At 37.3% G+C, this 19,004-nt stretch overlaps 1 protein-coding gene across 2 annotated transcripts in view; it reads right to left on the bottom strand.

Annotated features, from left to right (window-relative positions):
- LOC119155276 (integrin subunit beta 3 binding protein) overlaps nt 1-19,004 on the bottom strand; it is a 36,091-nt gene that overhangs the window by 5,927 nt on the left and 11,160 nt on the right. For both annotated transcript variants that reach the window (XM_037403697.1, XM_037403698.1), the window contains exons 4-7: nt 13,096-13,168; nt 9,577-9,655; nt 8,342-8,435; nt 6,293-6,352 (exon numbers count right to left, since the gene is read on the bottom strand). In XM_037403697.1, the coding sequence (XP_037259594.1) occupies nt 6,293-6,352; nt 8,342-8,435; nt 9,577-9,655; nt 13,096-13,168 (306 nt within the window). The remainder of the gene's footprint in view (nt 1-6,292; nt 6,353-8,341; nt 8,436-9,576; nt 9,656-13,095; nt 13,169-19,004) is intronic.

The following is a 19,004-nucleotide window of genomic DNA, read 5'->3' as shown; positions in this document are numbered from 1 at the left end:
TGTGCCAGAATAATTTTTCTCCACCTCAACCACGGCTAAAACCTTCAGTCTATTCATTACTGTCTTTTTATAGTATTTTTATTTAATAAAACCTATTAAGACTACCATACAAATCTCTTTACTTATGCTTTTATCTTTTAACTGATCAATTTTTATATTGCTGACATCCCTTCTTCACCATTTGCTCATTTAAAAATTCATAGTATATGAGCTATGTCTCTGGAGAAAACGTCTATAAAATTTGTTACAGCTGGCAAATGTGTATGAGTCAGTGATAGCACATGACTAAATGCTTCACAGAAAATAAAATTTGTTTCTGTAGTAAGCAGAACTGTTTAAATGTTATTTATTTTTATGTTTCAAAGAAAATATATTGTGAAGTGCTGCATTGATTTAATACGCAACAATGTCTGTGTACACGCTGTACAAGGAAAATTTATGAAACCTTTGCACAACTCCTTTAATTGAATTTTCCAAATCTCTCACCACACACAAATAATCAATATCTTCTGCAGAGAAAACCAGTCAGAATTATTACAGTCTTTCTTTTCAATTTTGTTGTCATCAGCACATACAGAGTACCTGGATATTTGTAATGTCTGGATAGCAAGTTATTTACACCTCTTAAACATATAATTGCTACTAAGTGAGTCCAAACTAATGTTTCTTTTCTTTTTTATTTAAAATAATTATATTCATGGGAGAAAGCAGTATTTATTCTCATGTAGGAGTTGCTACATGTATTGCTGAAAGAACTACAATTCTTTTAAATTTTTCATTAAGCTTAATACTCTGAAGTCTAGATCCACTAGAATTAAAAATTAATAGCTATTGCATCTGTAAAAAGGTACATTGGAAAACAGAGTATAAACACAAGTGTGAGATTCATGAATAAATGTGGCCAACACCTAAATATAAAATGCAGGTTGACAGTTCTATATGTATATATGTCTGAGGCCTATAGTCATATGTCTCGTGCATTTCTGTATCTGCCACAAAAGTTAATAGCTTAATATTTCATCTACATAGCAGAGGATGTTGAATCATTGGAGAGGTTTGTAATCTGCCCCCTTCCTTCCATCCAAAAAGCTTATCATGCCGGTGACCTCAGACCCAGATACTTCTCAAATCTCAGGCTGTATTTTAAAATACACACTCTTAAGGTGCACATACCATCCAACAGACCCATAACCTGCTGGGACAGAGCACAGCATCTGGGGGTCAAACAGAAACCTGTCCGCCAGCTCCTGTACCTTTCAGTAGACAAGATTACTCACTTGTCCTAGGAAAATCGCGAGCATTGCCAATTTTGGGTACCAAGCTAAATGGTTTTCGTTACCTCTTCTAAACTGTAAAGGATTTGACACGGTTACAAACCAAAAAAAGACTGGCTTGCACAGAATGAGAGGAGATGTACAGTCAAGTCTAGCCCAAGCAACAACAGCTTTTAATCCAGGCAATACAGATGAGAATACAACACACTCCTCTACCTCACAATTAGTTTTGATTGTCCATGCAGGAGGGCAGAACGATTTCTCTGGGTCTCTGCATGGGTGTAATGAACATAACTTAGGAGTAAACAAACAAAGTGAGTTGCTCTAAACCATGTGTGCACACGCATGTTCAGCGCTGCAATAGTCTTAATTCAGTTTTGCTTAATGCAGTCCCATTTACAAGTGTTCACACTGAGGTTAACTTTTCCCCATGTCTAATGGTAAAAACGCCTTATGAGCAGAAATACAGGCAGATCTTCCACATGGAAGAGCAAATGAACAAGGCCAGACTCCCTTCAGCATCACATAAGCTTATGATGCCTTGAAGCTGTCTCACCAGTGACACAGACCCCAACACTCACAGGGCACGCTCATTCCCATCGGCTGCTTTCAGCTCCAAGGGATCTGCTGCCAGGTGGGAAGCGCGCAGTGTCTCTGCACAACCTCTCTCGACCCTCTGCCATTCACCCACCCCTTAAGGGCCCCAGTCATGCCAGCCACTGCGACTGCTCCGCTAGAGGAAATCCTGCAAAGTGGTACCAGAACAGCCCCTCCGCTCCACTTTTGGCCAAGAGAAGACTCTTGGCCTAAGGTTCCTCTGTCCTGTGGTAAAGGCAGGTATGTACTCCATGCTGCAGTGCATTACACACCTAGTCTGTGTATGCGTCAGCTCTGGCCTACGCAGCCTTGGGCATACAGGCTTCCCGGCACTAGGCTGACCGGACTTGAATGCCATTGAGTAGCAGGCACTAGAGCCAATTTTTGCACCTTCAAAAAATATCAATTCTTAAGTAAATTTGTCTTAGTTTCATAGCCTTTCTGATCAGGCCAGGAGGGCAACTTGCCTCTTGGTTGAATGAAGGACTTAAGTGAGAGTACTGATGACCACCGTGTCTCTTCCACACACTACACAGGGACATCGACTCAGAGCAGACATTTCCGATGTGTGGCAAACCTGCCCTTTAGTGTTAAGATAAGAACTGAAGGAAGCATATCTTTTGCAAATGCAAGCTCTAAATCTCCATCTAATAATAATCTACTTCAAAAAGAGTCCTTCAGCATCCTCTTTGTTGCTTTTAGAGATGATGTATACCACAAAAAGGCTGCTGGAGAGATCTTGTCAAACTTATGCTGGAAAGAAGCCTAGGATTTAATGGAAAGGACCTGGGTAGAACTAAGAAACTGTTGTTTGTGTCAGCATTAGCAACTTCTTCCGAACAGATTAAACACACAGAACTGAACCTCAGAAAAGCCTCCATCACAAATGCCTAGAAGTAGGGCTTGCACAAACAAGATCATATGGTTCATCCTTACAGAATCATAGAACTGTTCAGGTTGGAAGACCTTTAAGATCGCCGATTCCAACCATTCACCTTGGACTGCCAAGCCCACCACTAACCCGTGTCCCTAAGCACCACATCTATGGATCTTTTAAGTACCTCCAGGGATGGGGACTCCACCCCTTCCCTGGGCAGCCTGTTCCAGGGCTTGACCACCCTTTCTGTGAAGACATATTTCCTAATATCCAATCTAAACCTCCCCTGGTGCAACCTGAGGCTGTTGCTTCTCATCCCATCGCTTGTTACTTGGGAGGAGAGACCAACCCCACCTCGCTACAGCCTCCTTCCAGGCAGCTGTAGAGAGTGAGGAGGTCCCCTCTGAGCCTCCTGTTCTCCAGGCTAAACACCCCCAGCTCCCTCAGCCTCAGCTCATGTACCAGTTCTCAGAAAAGAGGCCTACAGCTCTGTTAGAGAAAAAGGCCTTTCCCAACATCTACATCCAACCCCTGCATCCATCTCATCACTTCCCTGAAAAGCAAGTATTTGCTGTAAGCAAAGACAATCATTATTTGCTCCATTTGCTCTCAAGGAATGGAAATTCTGGAAAGAAAGTCTGTTTTGGAATAAATTTACTTGTGTATTCATTTAGTTCACTTAATGAATTTCTGCTTAGCCAGTTCACAAGACATACTTTTCTCAGAAAAGTTATAATGACATTTTTTCCCTGCAAATGAATACAAAGTTTGGCTGAGAAAACCAATAGTTTTTTAGGTTAGGGTTTTTACAATCAGAAAAATACACAGATATATTCCTGAAAATACGCATCTGAAGCATGGTGTATTTCCCTTTTCTGCAGAAGATCCCCAAAAAGGAGGAGGAGGAAGGACAGGCAGGAGACAGACACCCAAGTATGTCTAAAGGTCAACAGATTTATTCTATTTTATTTGAGACTGATACAGAAATATATTGTAAACTTGATTTACCCTCACTCACAGCAACCCACCAGCAGTCCAGACCCGAGCTATTTGCTTGTACCCAAACACCCAATACAAAGTCCAAACCAACACTGATATGAATTGGGATAAACGGTGGAATATTCTGTCCTTACCATTTTATCTGTTTTGAGAAGGAACTCTGCTTATTAAGGAAGCCTCTGTATTTTGCAGTGTTTCTGAAATGGGATTTTATGTTTCACCATATATACACAGTCTTCAAAGAAAACTGGACTGGTGAGAGGGAACTCAGTATTACTTGGTCCCTAATCTCTCCAGTTTTGCTTTCATTAGTAGTTTCAAGTGGTGTTAAATGAAAATCCATCTAGTTAATCCTGATCTAGTGTCTTGGAAAGCCACTGCTGCTGTTGCAGAGTGCAAACTTCAGTCACTTGTATTATAAATGATACGAAAGTTAGGAATGTTTAGTACTGACCTTAGCAGGGGTGATCATATTTGCCCATGGGCTTGGCAGGATGAACACCACCACAGAAAAGAAAGGGTTTTTTACTTCATTACAAGATACAGTCTGAAAATGGTTTTCCTTAACACTGCAAGTATTTGATCCTCTATAACACTCTTGTTCTTTCTTACTTGGACAGCAGATGGAGTCATGGATATGATTTATGTCTGTGTTTCTCTTTTTGGTAAGCAAATTATTAGTATAATTTGTAACAACCAGCTTAAGTAGCTTTCCTGTTTAGAATGTTATCTTCACTCCTTGAAACTCTGAACCTGTTAAATTTTCCTTTACCATATGCGCATGACAACCTGCACAATTTATTCTCAACATGCATAAAGCATGTTTCGGACTTCAACATACCAACTAGATTTTGTCTCTTGGCAGCTGCTTTACAGTTTGCTTACATTCTATTCAAAAACATTTTGTTTACTATAAATGCTAGTCATGGACAAACAATGATGCCATTTTTTATGCTGGTCACGCAAAATGATATACTGAATTCTACATAATGCTGCCCATTGAGTAAGGAATGTTTTGTATTAAGTTGTTTTAAGTAGAGGTTGTTTATGTAAAGTAAATAAATTTCATGCCTCACCATGTGATGATAATGTGACATTCCATCTGTATCAAGCCACAGAACAGTCATAAGTTTTAAGTCTGAAGCATAACTAATTAAAAATAATTATGAAAAAACATATCCAAATCTAAAAGGCAAAGTAAAATATCTCCAAATGCTTTTATCACATACTTCTTCACCTCTCCTACTACTGTATTTTCAAGACTGCAAAATGGAATTTATTCTTTATTAAAGCAAAATTGACATTGAAACTTTATCAGAATTGGTCAACTTAAACTCATAATTCTATTTTCCATCCTACTTTCACAAAGTATCTCATTTCTCATCTAACAAGATGGATATATGTTTAGTGTTAGAGGCTAGTCTCTTGAGCAAAGGTTGGAACTACAAATGTGTATCCTGATGACCATTAAAAAGCAGAGCACAAAGGAAGCAATGACTGTTTAAATCTGCAATGGCCCATGGCACTCACCATTATTAGTGCCAGACAGGGGCTGTTATCATTTGAACAGAAGGACAGGGGGAGTTGTAAATCAGAAATAGCAGATTGCACAAATGAGCCAAATTCCTTAAAAAGTTATGTCACTCCTTTTCATTTTGTGGTAATCTGCTGGAGCTGAGGAAACTAAGTTTGATCAATTTTCTTTCCTTTAAGAGAATTCCCCACAGCAGAGAGAATTCAGGCCTGTGGAAAAGCAGACAGAACCAAAATCAAAGGGACATATGAGGCAGTCCTGCTGGCTGGGACAGCCAGCAGGCAGAGCAGTAGAGCTGCCACCACCGATTTTGATTCTGGTTTTGTTCTATTTTAAGACATAACATGTGAAGATACAGAGATATCAGAATATGAGTGGTGAATGTTTGTTGATTTTACTGGGTGTGAGAGAAAAAAAATAAATCTTGTATGTATCCCCCCCCCACCTTTCCTGCTAGACAAGGCACTAAAGCAGCTATGTGGGCCACACTCCATTAAATGCCACCAACTTCAAATATTTTCACAGCACTAGTTATGAAGAAACCTAATAGTTAGGATTTCACAGTCCCCTGGAGTGTGCTAAATACCTCACAACACATCTAAGGTGAAAAAGGTTTTGCTGCAAAGACTGTATGCTACTCGGTTTATACTCTGAAAATGCGAGGGGAGGGAGGAGAATGAGGAAGAACAAGGAGAACTGGTATACAGAAAAGGTATGTAAACTCTCTAGGACCTGACTGCACTTATTTCTGGACCATGCCTCAAATGCAAGACCATTAATGATATCTTCTTACACAGTTTCATGGAGAACTACCCAATAAAATGAAAACAGTAGAAAAGATGAAATTTACATTGGAGCAGCACACAAGTTTTTGGAAGAAACACATTGATTATCATCATTTTTACATACTAAAGGTTACCCAACTTATTTCAAGTGGAAAGAATGAAGAAGGAATCAACTAACAGGAATCATCAAAACATCTGTTACACAAGAGTTTAAAAAATTTCTTACCTTGGGCAGGAAGTTTTCCATGGTTTCTTTTCAACAGCTGCAGCTCTTCTGCTTGACTCACTAGTGAAGAAATATATCTGAAATCAATAAATGTCACCCCAGAGATTTCAAAGAAAATAATACTTATGCTGCCTTTTTCACTTTCAAAGCATTTGGATTCTTCTTCAAGTGATGACAAAAACCCCCACTTACCTGTGTAACTGTGCTCAAAAAAATGGTGAAAAAATGTCCAAAATTAACATAATTTTGAGAAGTTGTGCTTACAGGTCTCACACCACATTTTGTCCCCATTTTTGTCTTTTACTGCTACATGCTGCTTTGTTCCTCATCCAGAGATGGGGAAAAGATAATTCTTTCCCATTTTGAAGGCAACAAGAAGCTAACAGAAAGAGTGGGCATAACAGGAAGTGTCAACAACAGGTCTGACATCTCATTTGAGCAGTCTTACTGCCCTAACCACAGCGTAGGGTAGTAATCTAAACACAGACTATTTTCAGAAAACTTCATTTTGTATAAGAAAGCATCTGGTTATATGCATTACAGTGGGAACTAATACAGCATATACACATGCAAAATGCAAACTGAAAGAGCATGGGAATACAAGTCAGGAAAGAAATGGTCATTTAAACAACAGTAGCTGCTGGAATTGTGTGGTGCATAAATTCCACTGCTGGGGCACATGCACCTAGAGCACTAGAAGCACAGCACCCTTTGGTAAGAAAAATTCTCTAGCACCTGCAGTGTTACCGTCCACCTTTCCAGCTGCAACCAAAGCAGCAGTCCCAGTAACCTTAGGTTGTGCTCTCCTACAGGTAGTTCCAGTGTTTTTACACTCTGCAGAAAACAGAGCAACCAGATAGGTTATAGACTGGCAAAACATCACATTTGCTGCAGGTTAAGAAACTGTTTTATCAACTTTGCACGCTCGTCCAGAGACGTACATATATGCATATATTATTCATATTCCCTGGTCAACTGGAAACTAAATTATCACACATAATTTATGAATTATTATTATAAAAGGTATGAAACGTCTACAACAACAGTTATATTTGCCAACCACTGAGAAGTAGCGGTAGGTAAATGTAGTCTTAGACACACACCTGTACCACAAACATGTCATGTGGGTACGGATAAAAGGTGTTGCTATTGTAAAAACAAATGAAGCAACTGTTCTGAGGCATGAAGATTGGGGTCCCCTGGGTGCCCACAGCTCAGCTACCTTTCACTACTTTTAACTCTTAAAGGAATGCATGACCTGGTAAGGGAGATCTTTATTTCTTCTTCCTGAAGAAGAAGAAATAAAAAAGCCAACAGCTTTTTTTCCCCTGCAATTTGAGCATTTTTTGCATTAGAATATTTCCCCGTCACATGCTCCCCTTATAAGTTGCAGGGCTGGTTGGGAGGAGAAGTATGGATGCACTTTTGCTGCTGAGCATTCACATGTCCCAAGAACCTCTGACTCAGAGTAAGGATAAAGAGCTTCCTAAAAATTAAAATCTTTGCCTTTCTGGGTTTCTTTGGAAAAGCATTACAGATGTGCCATCTGTGAAGTGCCCTTATCCCAACACAATAAGCATCTGGTATGCCCATCATTTAAAGACACATGAATAGCAATTTTTAAAGCCTGGAAACCTATATTCAGCCTAATCCTCCTAACAGGCAAACAAACAAAACAACTTCCTTGCAAAAAGAAAAGAAAGGCAAAGCAAACAAAGTGCAAACGTTTAGCCTAATCACTAGCTAACTACCTACTAAGTATCTAACTATTTACATAAGAAAAGGTGTTGCTCTTGCAGGTTTTTCCTCCCCATCTGTGACTCTGAGTTAGAAGAGTGGGCCGTTGGGGTTGCTTTTCTTTCATGTTCCTGGCTGGATGCACAAGGACATTAAAGGTGCATTCCTCCTGACCAAAAGAACTCACGCATCGAGTCCTGGGGTATAACGCTCCATTACAACACAGAGCAGGGTATGACTCTAAGAAAAGTTTGGAGTGATCATTGTTAAATTAGTATAAAGGAGATAAATATTATTAAAAATCCTCCTTACTTAGCATTTCGGTTTTCTGCACTTCAGCACTCAAGATGCACGACGAGTCTGAGACACCAACAATATTTTCAAGCTCTCTACTGCCCTCTAAAGCCTGGAAAAAACCACCATAATGAAAGGCACTGTTAAATCTCATTCCGACTTTCTACTTAAACGCCTATAAACTACTAAAAATATCTGAAAAAAAGAACTTTTAGAAATTTTTCATAAGCTCTAAATGATGCATATGAGACGCCACATCACGGAAAGTCAAAAGCACTAAAAAGTTTAAGGGTGTAAGAACATACATTACTTTTGAAAATGGCAATCAGGTGCTTTGGAAGTGTTACTTAAAAATCCCCTGTTATTTACGCATCATTCGTAAGTCTTCAGCTGTTTAAACAGATTAACACTTGATCCCCAGAAAAGCAATCCTGGCACATGTACAAGCTTGCTATATGTTAGCAAAATGGAAATCTACAAGCATTTAAGATAACACACTCCTCAGCATTTCATGGTAGACCTAAAAACATACACTATCAATCTCATAAGAAATAGAAAGGATTTTTCAATACAGTTTTCTAAATAAACATTTCAATTAAAATATTTTGAATTAGTATCAGTCTTCTTTGTAAATAAAACATTGCCAGACCACATATGCAAGTAAAATAAATCAATACAGTACTTTGAGTACACTGAATTATTTCTCAGATATTGATATACACCAATGAACCTTGTGCTAAATTTATTCAGGAAACAAAATGTGAATAAACCAGAAAAATTATTTGCATTTTAGCATGTACTAAACAGACTATTAAATGATGATACATTAGTGGTAAATTAAATAGTACAATCACTTCAACACAAAGATATTTAATCTTCAAGGACATAAAAATATATGCAGTAATGATTTGTACTTCAAGTTATAAGTAATAGTTGATAACTACTTCATATGCTTTTATTTGTGTACAAAATGATAAGTGATACAAATTCAAATTGGTGTACTTGTAAATGCAAATCCTCTAGTTTAAAAAAAAAACACCAAACCCAGACTACTAAGTTCTGAGTGGATTTTTTTGGGGCTTTGGTTTTTTTCCCCCCATTTTCTGGATTTACAAGTCAAACCTGCCCTATTTCAAGTATTTTATTTATTTCCCTATTCCTTAAAACTCAAATGTTGCATATAAGATTTTCATTTTTTCTTCAAATCCTGTATTAACAAGTAGATTAAAAAAATAAAACAGTGTACACCTGACCTGTAGGCTTGTCAGATTTGCTCTTTTTTCCAGAGCTCTAACCAATGAACTTTTCACTTTGAACTGCAGTTCCTTGAACCTGCATAAGAAGTTAAAATAAAACAGTTTCAATTAGCCACATCATTACTTGCTGAAAATCAGTGTTTCCAATGTTTCCCAGAGTTTCTTCACATTGTAATCAGGATGGATCTAGCTAAGCTGTGAACAGATGGCCTGTGCAACCTGTGTCATGTAACACCAAATATAACTTGCTTTTGGTTAGGATTTATATGCAAACTGCCAAAAATACATATATCCTAATTTTAAGGATAGGAACCCAGGTTCAGCAGTATCAGGGGATTTTCTTATGATCATGCAGGAAGACAATGGTAAAAGCAGGAATTTAACTCATTTGTTCCTAAGAACAGGAATTTAATCAAGAGGATGAGCTCCCCAAACCCACTGACTGTTAAGACCTTACAACGCTGCTTGTAGCCATAGGAACCATGAGAAGTTAAAACTGAGCCCAACAGGGACATCACATGACGTTATTTGTTCAGCTTTGTTGTACTATCTCCCAGTTTAGGCCACAGCTATATTTTACTACCAGTGTAAAGATGGTCAGCTTTCAGAGTTTAATGGGGTTTGCAATAAAAATTCTAATAATATACCTTCAGATTAGATTGAAATGGCAGACTTTAATGCATGATTAAGGATCTGCACTGAACATGTATTGAAAAACATTCCTGCAATTTGTTTAGACTATTTTTACTTTGAACCACTTAAAAATGGAAATCAAATGGAGACAACCAAGAAATGATCTATTTACTACTTCCTGTCACAGAAGGGAGAATCAGCCTTACAAGAAACTTCAAACTCAGAAACAGAACTATGGTACGAGAAAAAATTATCACTATTGTATTTTGACATGGGAACTGAAGACTGCAGAAAAGGAAATGCTAATGTCAGTGTACTGTACAATATATTTTTCCATGTATAAAAATAAAGTGTATGGAAGTTCACATATTACTGTATAGGCATTAGTTTATAAATTGTATTTTACTGGCACGTCACTAACTGCTAGTCTTCTGCAAATCTTGCAATTTTTAAAGAACATACTGAATTATTGAATGCAAATGCTTGCATGTCAATGAAGACTATGAGTACTCAAATTGTTTGCAATTGTTGCCATCACTAAGAAAGGAGTCTGTAAGTGTTGACCAAGGGATTTACTGAAACACAAACCCTCCACTATTAATCAGTTTACAGCTTTCCACTAGTATAACTGTTAAGATTTTATTTTTTACCATCTAACATGCCACCTAAACAATTCTACTACCTCTCAAGCTCCATCACTTAGAAGATACTTACAGTTCTACAAGGAAGAAATTTCAAGCTAATGATGGGGGAAAGCATTTGTTACGAGAAAAAAACCCCAACAAACACACTGGGAGTTCAAGTGCAATAATCAAGAGGAAGACCTACAACTTCAAACATAAGAAATATGGTATTTAGTTAAATAAATGTCACAAATACTATTTTTTATTCACAAATATTTGTTAGTAAAAAAGAAATGCATTCATAAAATATCTAGCCCCAAGGGAATTTTCATCTGGAAGACCAGGTACAAATGTGATTCAAATATTTACTACACACAGCAAAATACAGAAACAGACTAACAGAATCAACGTATACTTAAGCGTATGATGGAAAAAACCCCACTCAAGTACAACCCCCCAACTCTTGAATGTGGTTAACAAGCCTGAACGAATACTGCACTAGCATGGTGATACTTCCTCCAGTGACACCAGCTGCAGCACAGCACTTGTGCTCTGCCTTCAATATCAACAGGACTTCAGTAAGACTTGTGCCAGAAGCAAGAACACAAGGAAAGCGCAAAGATGGTCAACAAAGGAATAAATAGGCAATGGAGGTTTGCATTACACTGAGAGGTGGGCTCTTAGTAACAAATTGGAGTAATAGGAAATGCACTGCAGATTTTGGAAAGTGTGTTGGACCTACAGGCAGAATTTACGTAACAAATTGAACTGGCTGCACAGGTACGGGGCCTGAATGAAATACAGGAAAGTCACATTACACAGAATGATAAAAAAATGTATAACGTTGTAGAGAAGAGAAGAGGAGATGTAGTATAGCCATGTCAATGCTGTGGTGTGAATTTAGACTTCACACAGATGTTAAAGATATACGTCAAGATTCCGCTAGTGGACAAGATGAAGCATCAAATAAAGAGGCAGGACAACGCAACAGAGTAAGATTTGAAAAATAAAAACGTAGACAGTGTTGAAAAAGAATGAGAATAAAGAATTGTAAAAAATTTTTTTGCTAACAAGAGATCACAAGAGTGTCTGGTGAATGCAATTTCAGTTGAGTAAGATGAATGGAAATGGATGAGGGACTCTCTACGATAATATTGTATTAGTAGAAAGAAGTATGAACACACTCAGTGAGGAAAGAAACTTTCAGGTTTTTAGCTGGACTAAAGTTTAAACTCAAAAGTAGTTTTACTGAGCATATATAATTTCCACATTAAAAAAACTTGCAGAATTCCCAAATAGGGTACCTTCCCATAAGATGAAAAGCATCTCTGATACAATCCAATTTACAGAGTTCACAGGTTTGCACTTTTTCCACCAAGTTCTATCATACATGAAACAAGTATTTTCTTTGTCTAACTCTTAGGGATGGATGTGTTTATTTTGGGTGAAATACATAACACATTTAGTCTGACATCTCACTGTAGGCACAGAAAATTCCAGTTCACTTTTCAGCTGGATTTGGCAACATTATGAACAATCAAATACATCTCTCCTAACAGGAAAGATCAAGCAATACTAACAATACACGACACTAGAAGCCTTACTTCTAACAGATTTGATCATTTCTCCTTCCTCACGTCTATCAAAAGCAGTTTATCAGATACTTCACCTGAAACATTTTCTTAAGGTGCTTTACTAACTGTGGACTGCCTAAAATCCACTCATGTCAGGAAGCTTAGAGCTTAAAATAAGATTGTGGCAGAAAAGACAAGAATTTTAAAAGATTTTGCAAAGCAAACATGAAGTTTCATGTTTCCATGATCACCTGTGGCTAGTTTTCAGTTAAAAAATGTCCTGCTTTACTGGCCCTGTATCTTTGGCAGTTAACTCTTTCAAAAATAAGGTAAAGGAATGTACACTTTCAGAAGAGGCTGGAAAGGCAAAAGATATCTTCCTTTCAGTGATTTAATTACAATACCTCATTTTATAGTATTATAAGCGTGACTCCTGTTAATTGGCAGTGTGGCATATGCCCCACACTACCAGTGAAAGACAGAACTGGCCAGACAGTTGTATTGCAAACCCTGCATTAAATTGTACCTATAACTGTAAGCCTGCCATTCAGTGCATTTGAACAGCCAATCCTGTGGAATTAGAAGTATGAAAAAATAATCGCTATTAATTTAATTCTGTATGAAATACTAATCCTTCCTAAGTATAAATCCCAGCACTGTACCCACAACGCACTGAACACACTTACGCGGTGTCCTCTGTTTGAGGCTGCCCTCTTCTGGGTAATCTGCTTTCCGAATCATTCTGCTTAATTCCATCTCCTAGGAGGTTCACAAGAAAGAGAAGAAAAATAAAGATGAAAAGAAGATATTGAGTATTTGAAGCACATGAAAAAATGTTAGTATGAACCCTGACTGTTGAATAGTCTTTTACAAAGAGGAAAAAAAACCCAAAACTCACAAAGCAGGGCAGATTCCCTTGTAATGAAACACACTGAGTTCACTATGATTTACTTTTGTAATTTGACCTCCCATCAATTCACATTACATTTATATTTGTGGAAACCTTGGGCTTATAGTATTAATAACTGGAAGTTAGTGTAATTCTGACAGATAATTACTGTGTTCTACTCAGAAGCTTTTTATCCTATTTAACTGCCTAAATACAGCAAATTAGCACAAACCATTATCATGAAAATACTGTAGTGACTGAGCAATGCAACCTCCATCTTCCTTTAATAAAAACTGCCTGACCCCCAAAACTTCATCTTGTAAACAACTACAAAGAGATATTGCAAATTACTTCCAAAGGGTCTGACATACTACATTGACAATATAATTTTCTAGTTCTTCATACAATGGGGCACGATAAATCATACGCCAGCTGCCATTATTCTGCATGGCAAGTCACATTTCTACATTTCAGTGCACTGAGATTTTGAGCGGTCGCATGTTTCTGTGAGGAAACAAGACTAGTTTATTACCAGAGAAGTTCACTCCCATGGATTTGTTTAATAATACCTAAGGTCATGTGTGGTGTTGGGAAACTGGTGAACTGCCTTTCTGTCACTGTAGGTTGGGCATTCCTAAATGACCAGGTTCCAAGACAGACGTCTAACACAGACTGTTCCCCCAAAGCAGATGGACAGGGGGATGTTTTCAGAGGTGCCGATCAGATTAAGAAAGTTAGTGCTGCACTAAAACAACATCTTTGGCTCACTGGCTGGTACCTACTTGAGACTGTTCAACTGCAATTTACAAAGGTCTCATTATATATATATTTATGCATAACAATACATCTTTGATCACAAAAGACTTTTTGAATTTACATCTGTTTACACAATTTATCACAACCTATGCAATTCAGACAGAAATCTTATTAGAACAAAACCAGATTTTATCTTGTGTATCAATTATTGTTGTTTTTAAAGTCAGTACATTAGCTTGTCCATTCTGCACGCTCTCCAAGTAGCATATCAGAAGGGTGATGTACTAGCAGGAAAGTCCTGCATTCCTCCTAACACTTATAATTAGCATACACTCGGTATATACTGTCACATTTGATAGGATTCCACAGGACAATAGTCTTTGGTGAATCTACTGAAACTAGTGAGGCTATCCGTAACTATTCATGATATTGTGCTCCACACAATCTATATGGTCACCTTTCAATATTTTAGAGTGTTGTATCTGTCTACGTTCAAGCAATAAAGAGGTCACACCTGAATAGCAGAAATTATTCCTGTTTAATTGTGGCTGAAGTTGAAGACATCACATAATGTGGAGTATTTTGTAAGTTCCACCTTAAGAATTTCCCAGTTTTTAATTTAACAGTATCAGTCACATACTCGGTCTCTCATGCAGTTGGATTTGATGATCTTGATGGTCTTTTCCAACCTAAATGATTCTATGATTTACTACTGCAATGTAAAAACTCCCTTTTTTGGACACAGTTCTATTCTCCTGTGCAACGAATTTCTTTTGGATCTGATACATTAAAGACAAAATGGTGGAGGTGTATGCATACATATGAAGGTGGAGAGGCATAATCATGCATTCTTTCTTTTTTTTCTAGTAACTGTTTTCCCCTTAAAAAATGAAATCATCAGTGCATTCAACAATTAGTGACTTATAATCACATACCAGTAATTCAGCTTTAGAGTTCACTGTCCTTGTAGCCATTCAGTTTATACTCATCTTTCCTATACCTAAAAAATATCTTCTTTTCTGGTGCCAAAGAAGTTCACATGGTGTTTCACATTAGTTTTCATGTACTCTCCCTCCAACAGATAGCTACATATTCATACAAATGCTTCACATTGAATAGCTGTTACTGTGAGGTGAAATTCACCTTTAAGTGAAAGATTTGGAAGAAACTACAACAGGTCTTTACTGTGGCCTTAACAAATGCCTTGATCCTAGAACAGACCCTCTGGAATGAGGCACTTTTCACTGTAATATGTCTCCTTTCTGACATTAGACTAAAAAAGAGAGGGCACACTAAGCATTAAACGCTTTGATTTCTTCTTGCTAGATCTAAATTATTACATACAAGTATCAGCACTCAAGGATAAATTAACTTTTAATTTTAATATTTTGTAAAACATTTAGAAATGCCTCAGAATGACAAAGCGCTATAAAAGTTTAAGCTGTTCCACTACAGTAGCTAAAGGTTAAGACTGCAAAAGATTTGATTTTAAATCTAAGTACTCATAGAACTTGCACTTAAATCAGTCATCAATTGTCAAACAGATACTATTTTTAGATGAGTACTATGGAATGGTGGAGCTCGGGATTGAGTTGAAGAAAACCAAGACAATTTAAAACAAATCTTAAAAATATGTTAGCCAACAATGATGAGAAACTAGTGAGGATTTAGTATGCTGTTATTTTAGAAAATTTTCATGAATAGGTTGTGAAGCTTTCGGTGTTAGGCAATGTATGAATTATCAGGCAGCCCAACAGGACATACACAGGACAACATCATGAAGACGCACTATCTTTTAATAGGGTTGGTTCATATCTTCTCCTAAAATAAATGTTACTTTCAAACAATATTAGCATTCTGTAGGTATTTAAGTTTTTTGAGGCACTCCTCCACACTGTTATTCAAAACAAAGTTATGTTCATAGTAATTTCCATCTGTCTCATCAGTGAGGCAGATGCATGCTGCTTTGTACTTTGCACAATGCAAAGTATGTTTTCATAGCTAATGGCATTAATTTTGTAATAATCGCCATTCTGTTGTTTTCTTACATATTAGTCACATAAAAATAGAATATAGATTATACTCTAACACCTGACTTACAGATGACACGTGTAATCTATTAGAACACCGCAACACTTAAAACAGAAGTGTCTTTTCAGAAGGAGAAAAGAAATTGTCGGTTTAAAAGGACAACCTGAAACCTGTCATATAAGAGGAAGTATTATATACTACCATCTTGTAGCTAAATGAACACAGGGAAAAAAAAAAAAAGAAAAGATGGCTAGTACTACATTACTGAATAATTATCCATCTAAATGTCAGCTATGATCATGTGATCAGTCTTTTTATAGGCAAAAAGAACGTTCCCCTATGTCCATACTTAGTATCATTATGGAAAGTACATGTTCACCTTTCCCATTGATATCCCAATATACAGGCATTTTAATACAAGACATTTTTCCCCCTCTTTTCCTTTACCTAAGAGCTAAAACATGTAATACAAATGCAGAGATATTGAAAAAGTTTTAAAATTTGTGGTCGATTTAAATGTCTGTGTATTATTATGTGTTGTGTCACCAAAAAGGCATCGACTAAAACTAAAGGAAAGAAGTCATTAAAGCAGGTAATTACAAACATGGAGGGATATTTAAGAAAACATATCTAAAGAGCTCTAGCAATTTTCATTTTGTATCTGACTGCTATCATTATACACAATTCTAAAAGCTTTTTGCAAAGGTAAGTGTTAAAGTGCAGATGGATATCCAGCCAGGCTGAGGTATAGTTTCATATCTGTAGACAGCCTCAAATTAAAATCTGCATTTATACATTAAAAAGTAGACTTTTTTCAGAACTGCTTTTGTGACGTGGCAACACTATCAGAAGGCTTACTGCTCCCAGTGCCTGAGACTGGAGTCAATGGGGATGCAGACTGTTCTAATCTGATTCTTCCCTCAGGATACAGGCAATATTCATTCATCAGTGGCTAGGTATAACATGTAGCCACTTTGCTTGCATTTAAATACTTGTTGCTCCATTCTCTGTAAGAATGCAGGATTGCCACATCACAACAAAACAATTAATTGAAGTATGGTTATGATCTGACCTTTCCATGCCATGCCATGCCAGTACAGGTGTACCAATTGATTGCACTAACAGCCAGATCTCTGATGGAGAACACCTAGTGGCAACTCTTCTCACTGAAAGTTTCTTTGTACAGTATAGAGCTTCATATTTACTATAAGGGAGGGAAAAAACCCAAATAAAAAATAACAACAACAACAAAAAAAGACACATAGGCTGTCTTCACATCATCCAGCAAGTACCATCAAATTCTGAAACTGGTATAGGACTTAATATATGCAAACAAAATTTTCTTACTGATGAAAGCTGAGACTGCCATAGAAACCTGACCTAGGAATACTTTGAAAATACCTTCCTGTAGAAAAATAGAGTACATAAATATACATGCCAAAGACGTAAGTTCCCTAATGAAGTCAGAATGCTGCTCCCTGGAAGAGTTACTTTTCACAATAAGAAGCAAGCTGGAAAACACTGGGGTGAGATTGCTATCTGGCTTGGTTTAAAATCCAGGGAGAAAATTCAACACATAACTAGGGATTATGTGTTGATACAATATATCTGTGGGAATACTCATGATATACTCTAAGCAACTTCGTTGCAGAGGAAAATAATGCCAAAGAGAAACTTTATAGTCTTTTAAGAATGCAGGGATAAATACTTTAAAGGGCTGATTAAACATCAACGAAGATTTCTGGATGTGAAGTAAATGGGAGTGTGGAGATACTCACCATACCAAATAATAATCTTTTCAGGAATCAAGAAGCAGCCATTACCTTTGAGAGGAGGAATTGTTCACAAGACAGGGTAGGCATTGGGGCAAAGATCCTTTCCCGAAGACAGAGGCTTACTGCCTCCATCTGAAACCTCAAAGTATGTAAACCAGACCTTTCATGGCAAATCTCAATGCAGTTCTCAAAAGGACACATTAAACATGCATCAACAGCATGTATCTTAAATTTTGCCAAGGCAAGGGTGTTCTAAAACACAGGTCCTTTCAATATACCAGGTTTGCACAAGTAATTGAGACATGCTATCACTCACTGAAGGAATGCCGAGAAATTAGTGTAATTTTTCCTCCAAAGGTTTCTTGGGATGTCAATGGTTCAGTCATTTTTCTACTAGTTCCAGAAGCAGATGCCTAATTCAAAAGCATAGCACTGGCAGAGAAAAAAAGCTATTCTGGGGACAACTGGAATCAGCAGAGAACTTGGTAGGAAAGCTGTGAATATTCCAGCTGGCAGCGAGTGCTCATGAAAAACCTGACTGTGTTAAAACTGTTAGACAAACAGGTAAGGAGGATACAAAGCCAGGTCACAATGAAGACTGGCACCATGATAAAGAATTAGGATACAGCTGCTTCTGTTTAGCTTCCTAGCATGACTATGAATTAGGACAAAAACCCCACCCAAACCCAAAATCTCTGCATACAGGCCTGTAACTATGCATAGCTACAGTGCCACCAAAATACCAGATACTTCTATGCTTCCTCAAGTACTCTGCTCTTTTTAATAAGGAAAAGGGATTATGCTCACAGACTGTAGTATTTTCACTTTGAAGCCTCACAGTAATTTTCATTTTTTGGTCAGCCAGCTTTGACAGAATCCCAAAATTTCTTGGTCACATTCCTTTAAAAAAAAGCAAAATCTTTTTTTTCCCTGGAGGAAAAATCCATTTTGCAGATCCATCATGAGAGCATATGGTACAATAGCTAGTGCAAAAACCTGCAGACATCCAAATAAATTTCAAACAGTAGTTATTCTACGCTGCTCAGAATATTTCTACTTATCATAATTCATGAATGTTAGTGAGGTCTCAATTACTGCACATAAATTCCAAAATATATGGGGCATAAAAAGCTCTTTAACCCAA

This window comes from Falco rusticolus, chromosome 11, assembly GCF_015220075.1.
Source record: "Falco rusticolus isolate bFalRus1 chromosome 11, bFalRus1.pri, whole genome shotgun sequence".
Lineage (NCBI taxonomy): Eukaryota > Metazoa > Chordata > Aves > Falconiformes > Falconidae > Falco > Falco rusticolus.
This window is presented reverse-complemented; position numbering and strand designations above follow the sequence as displayed.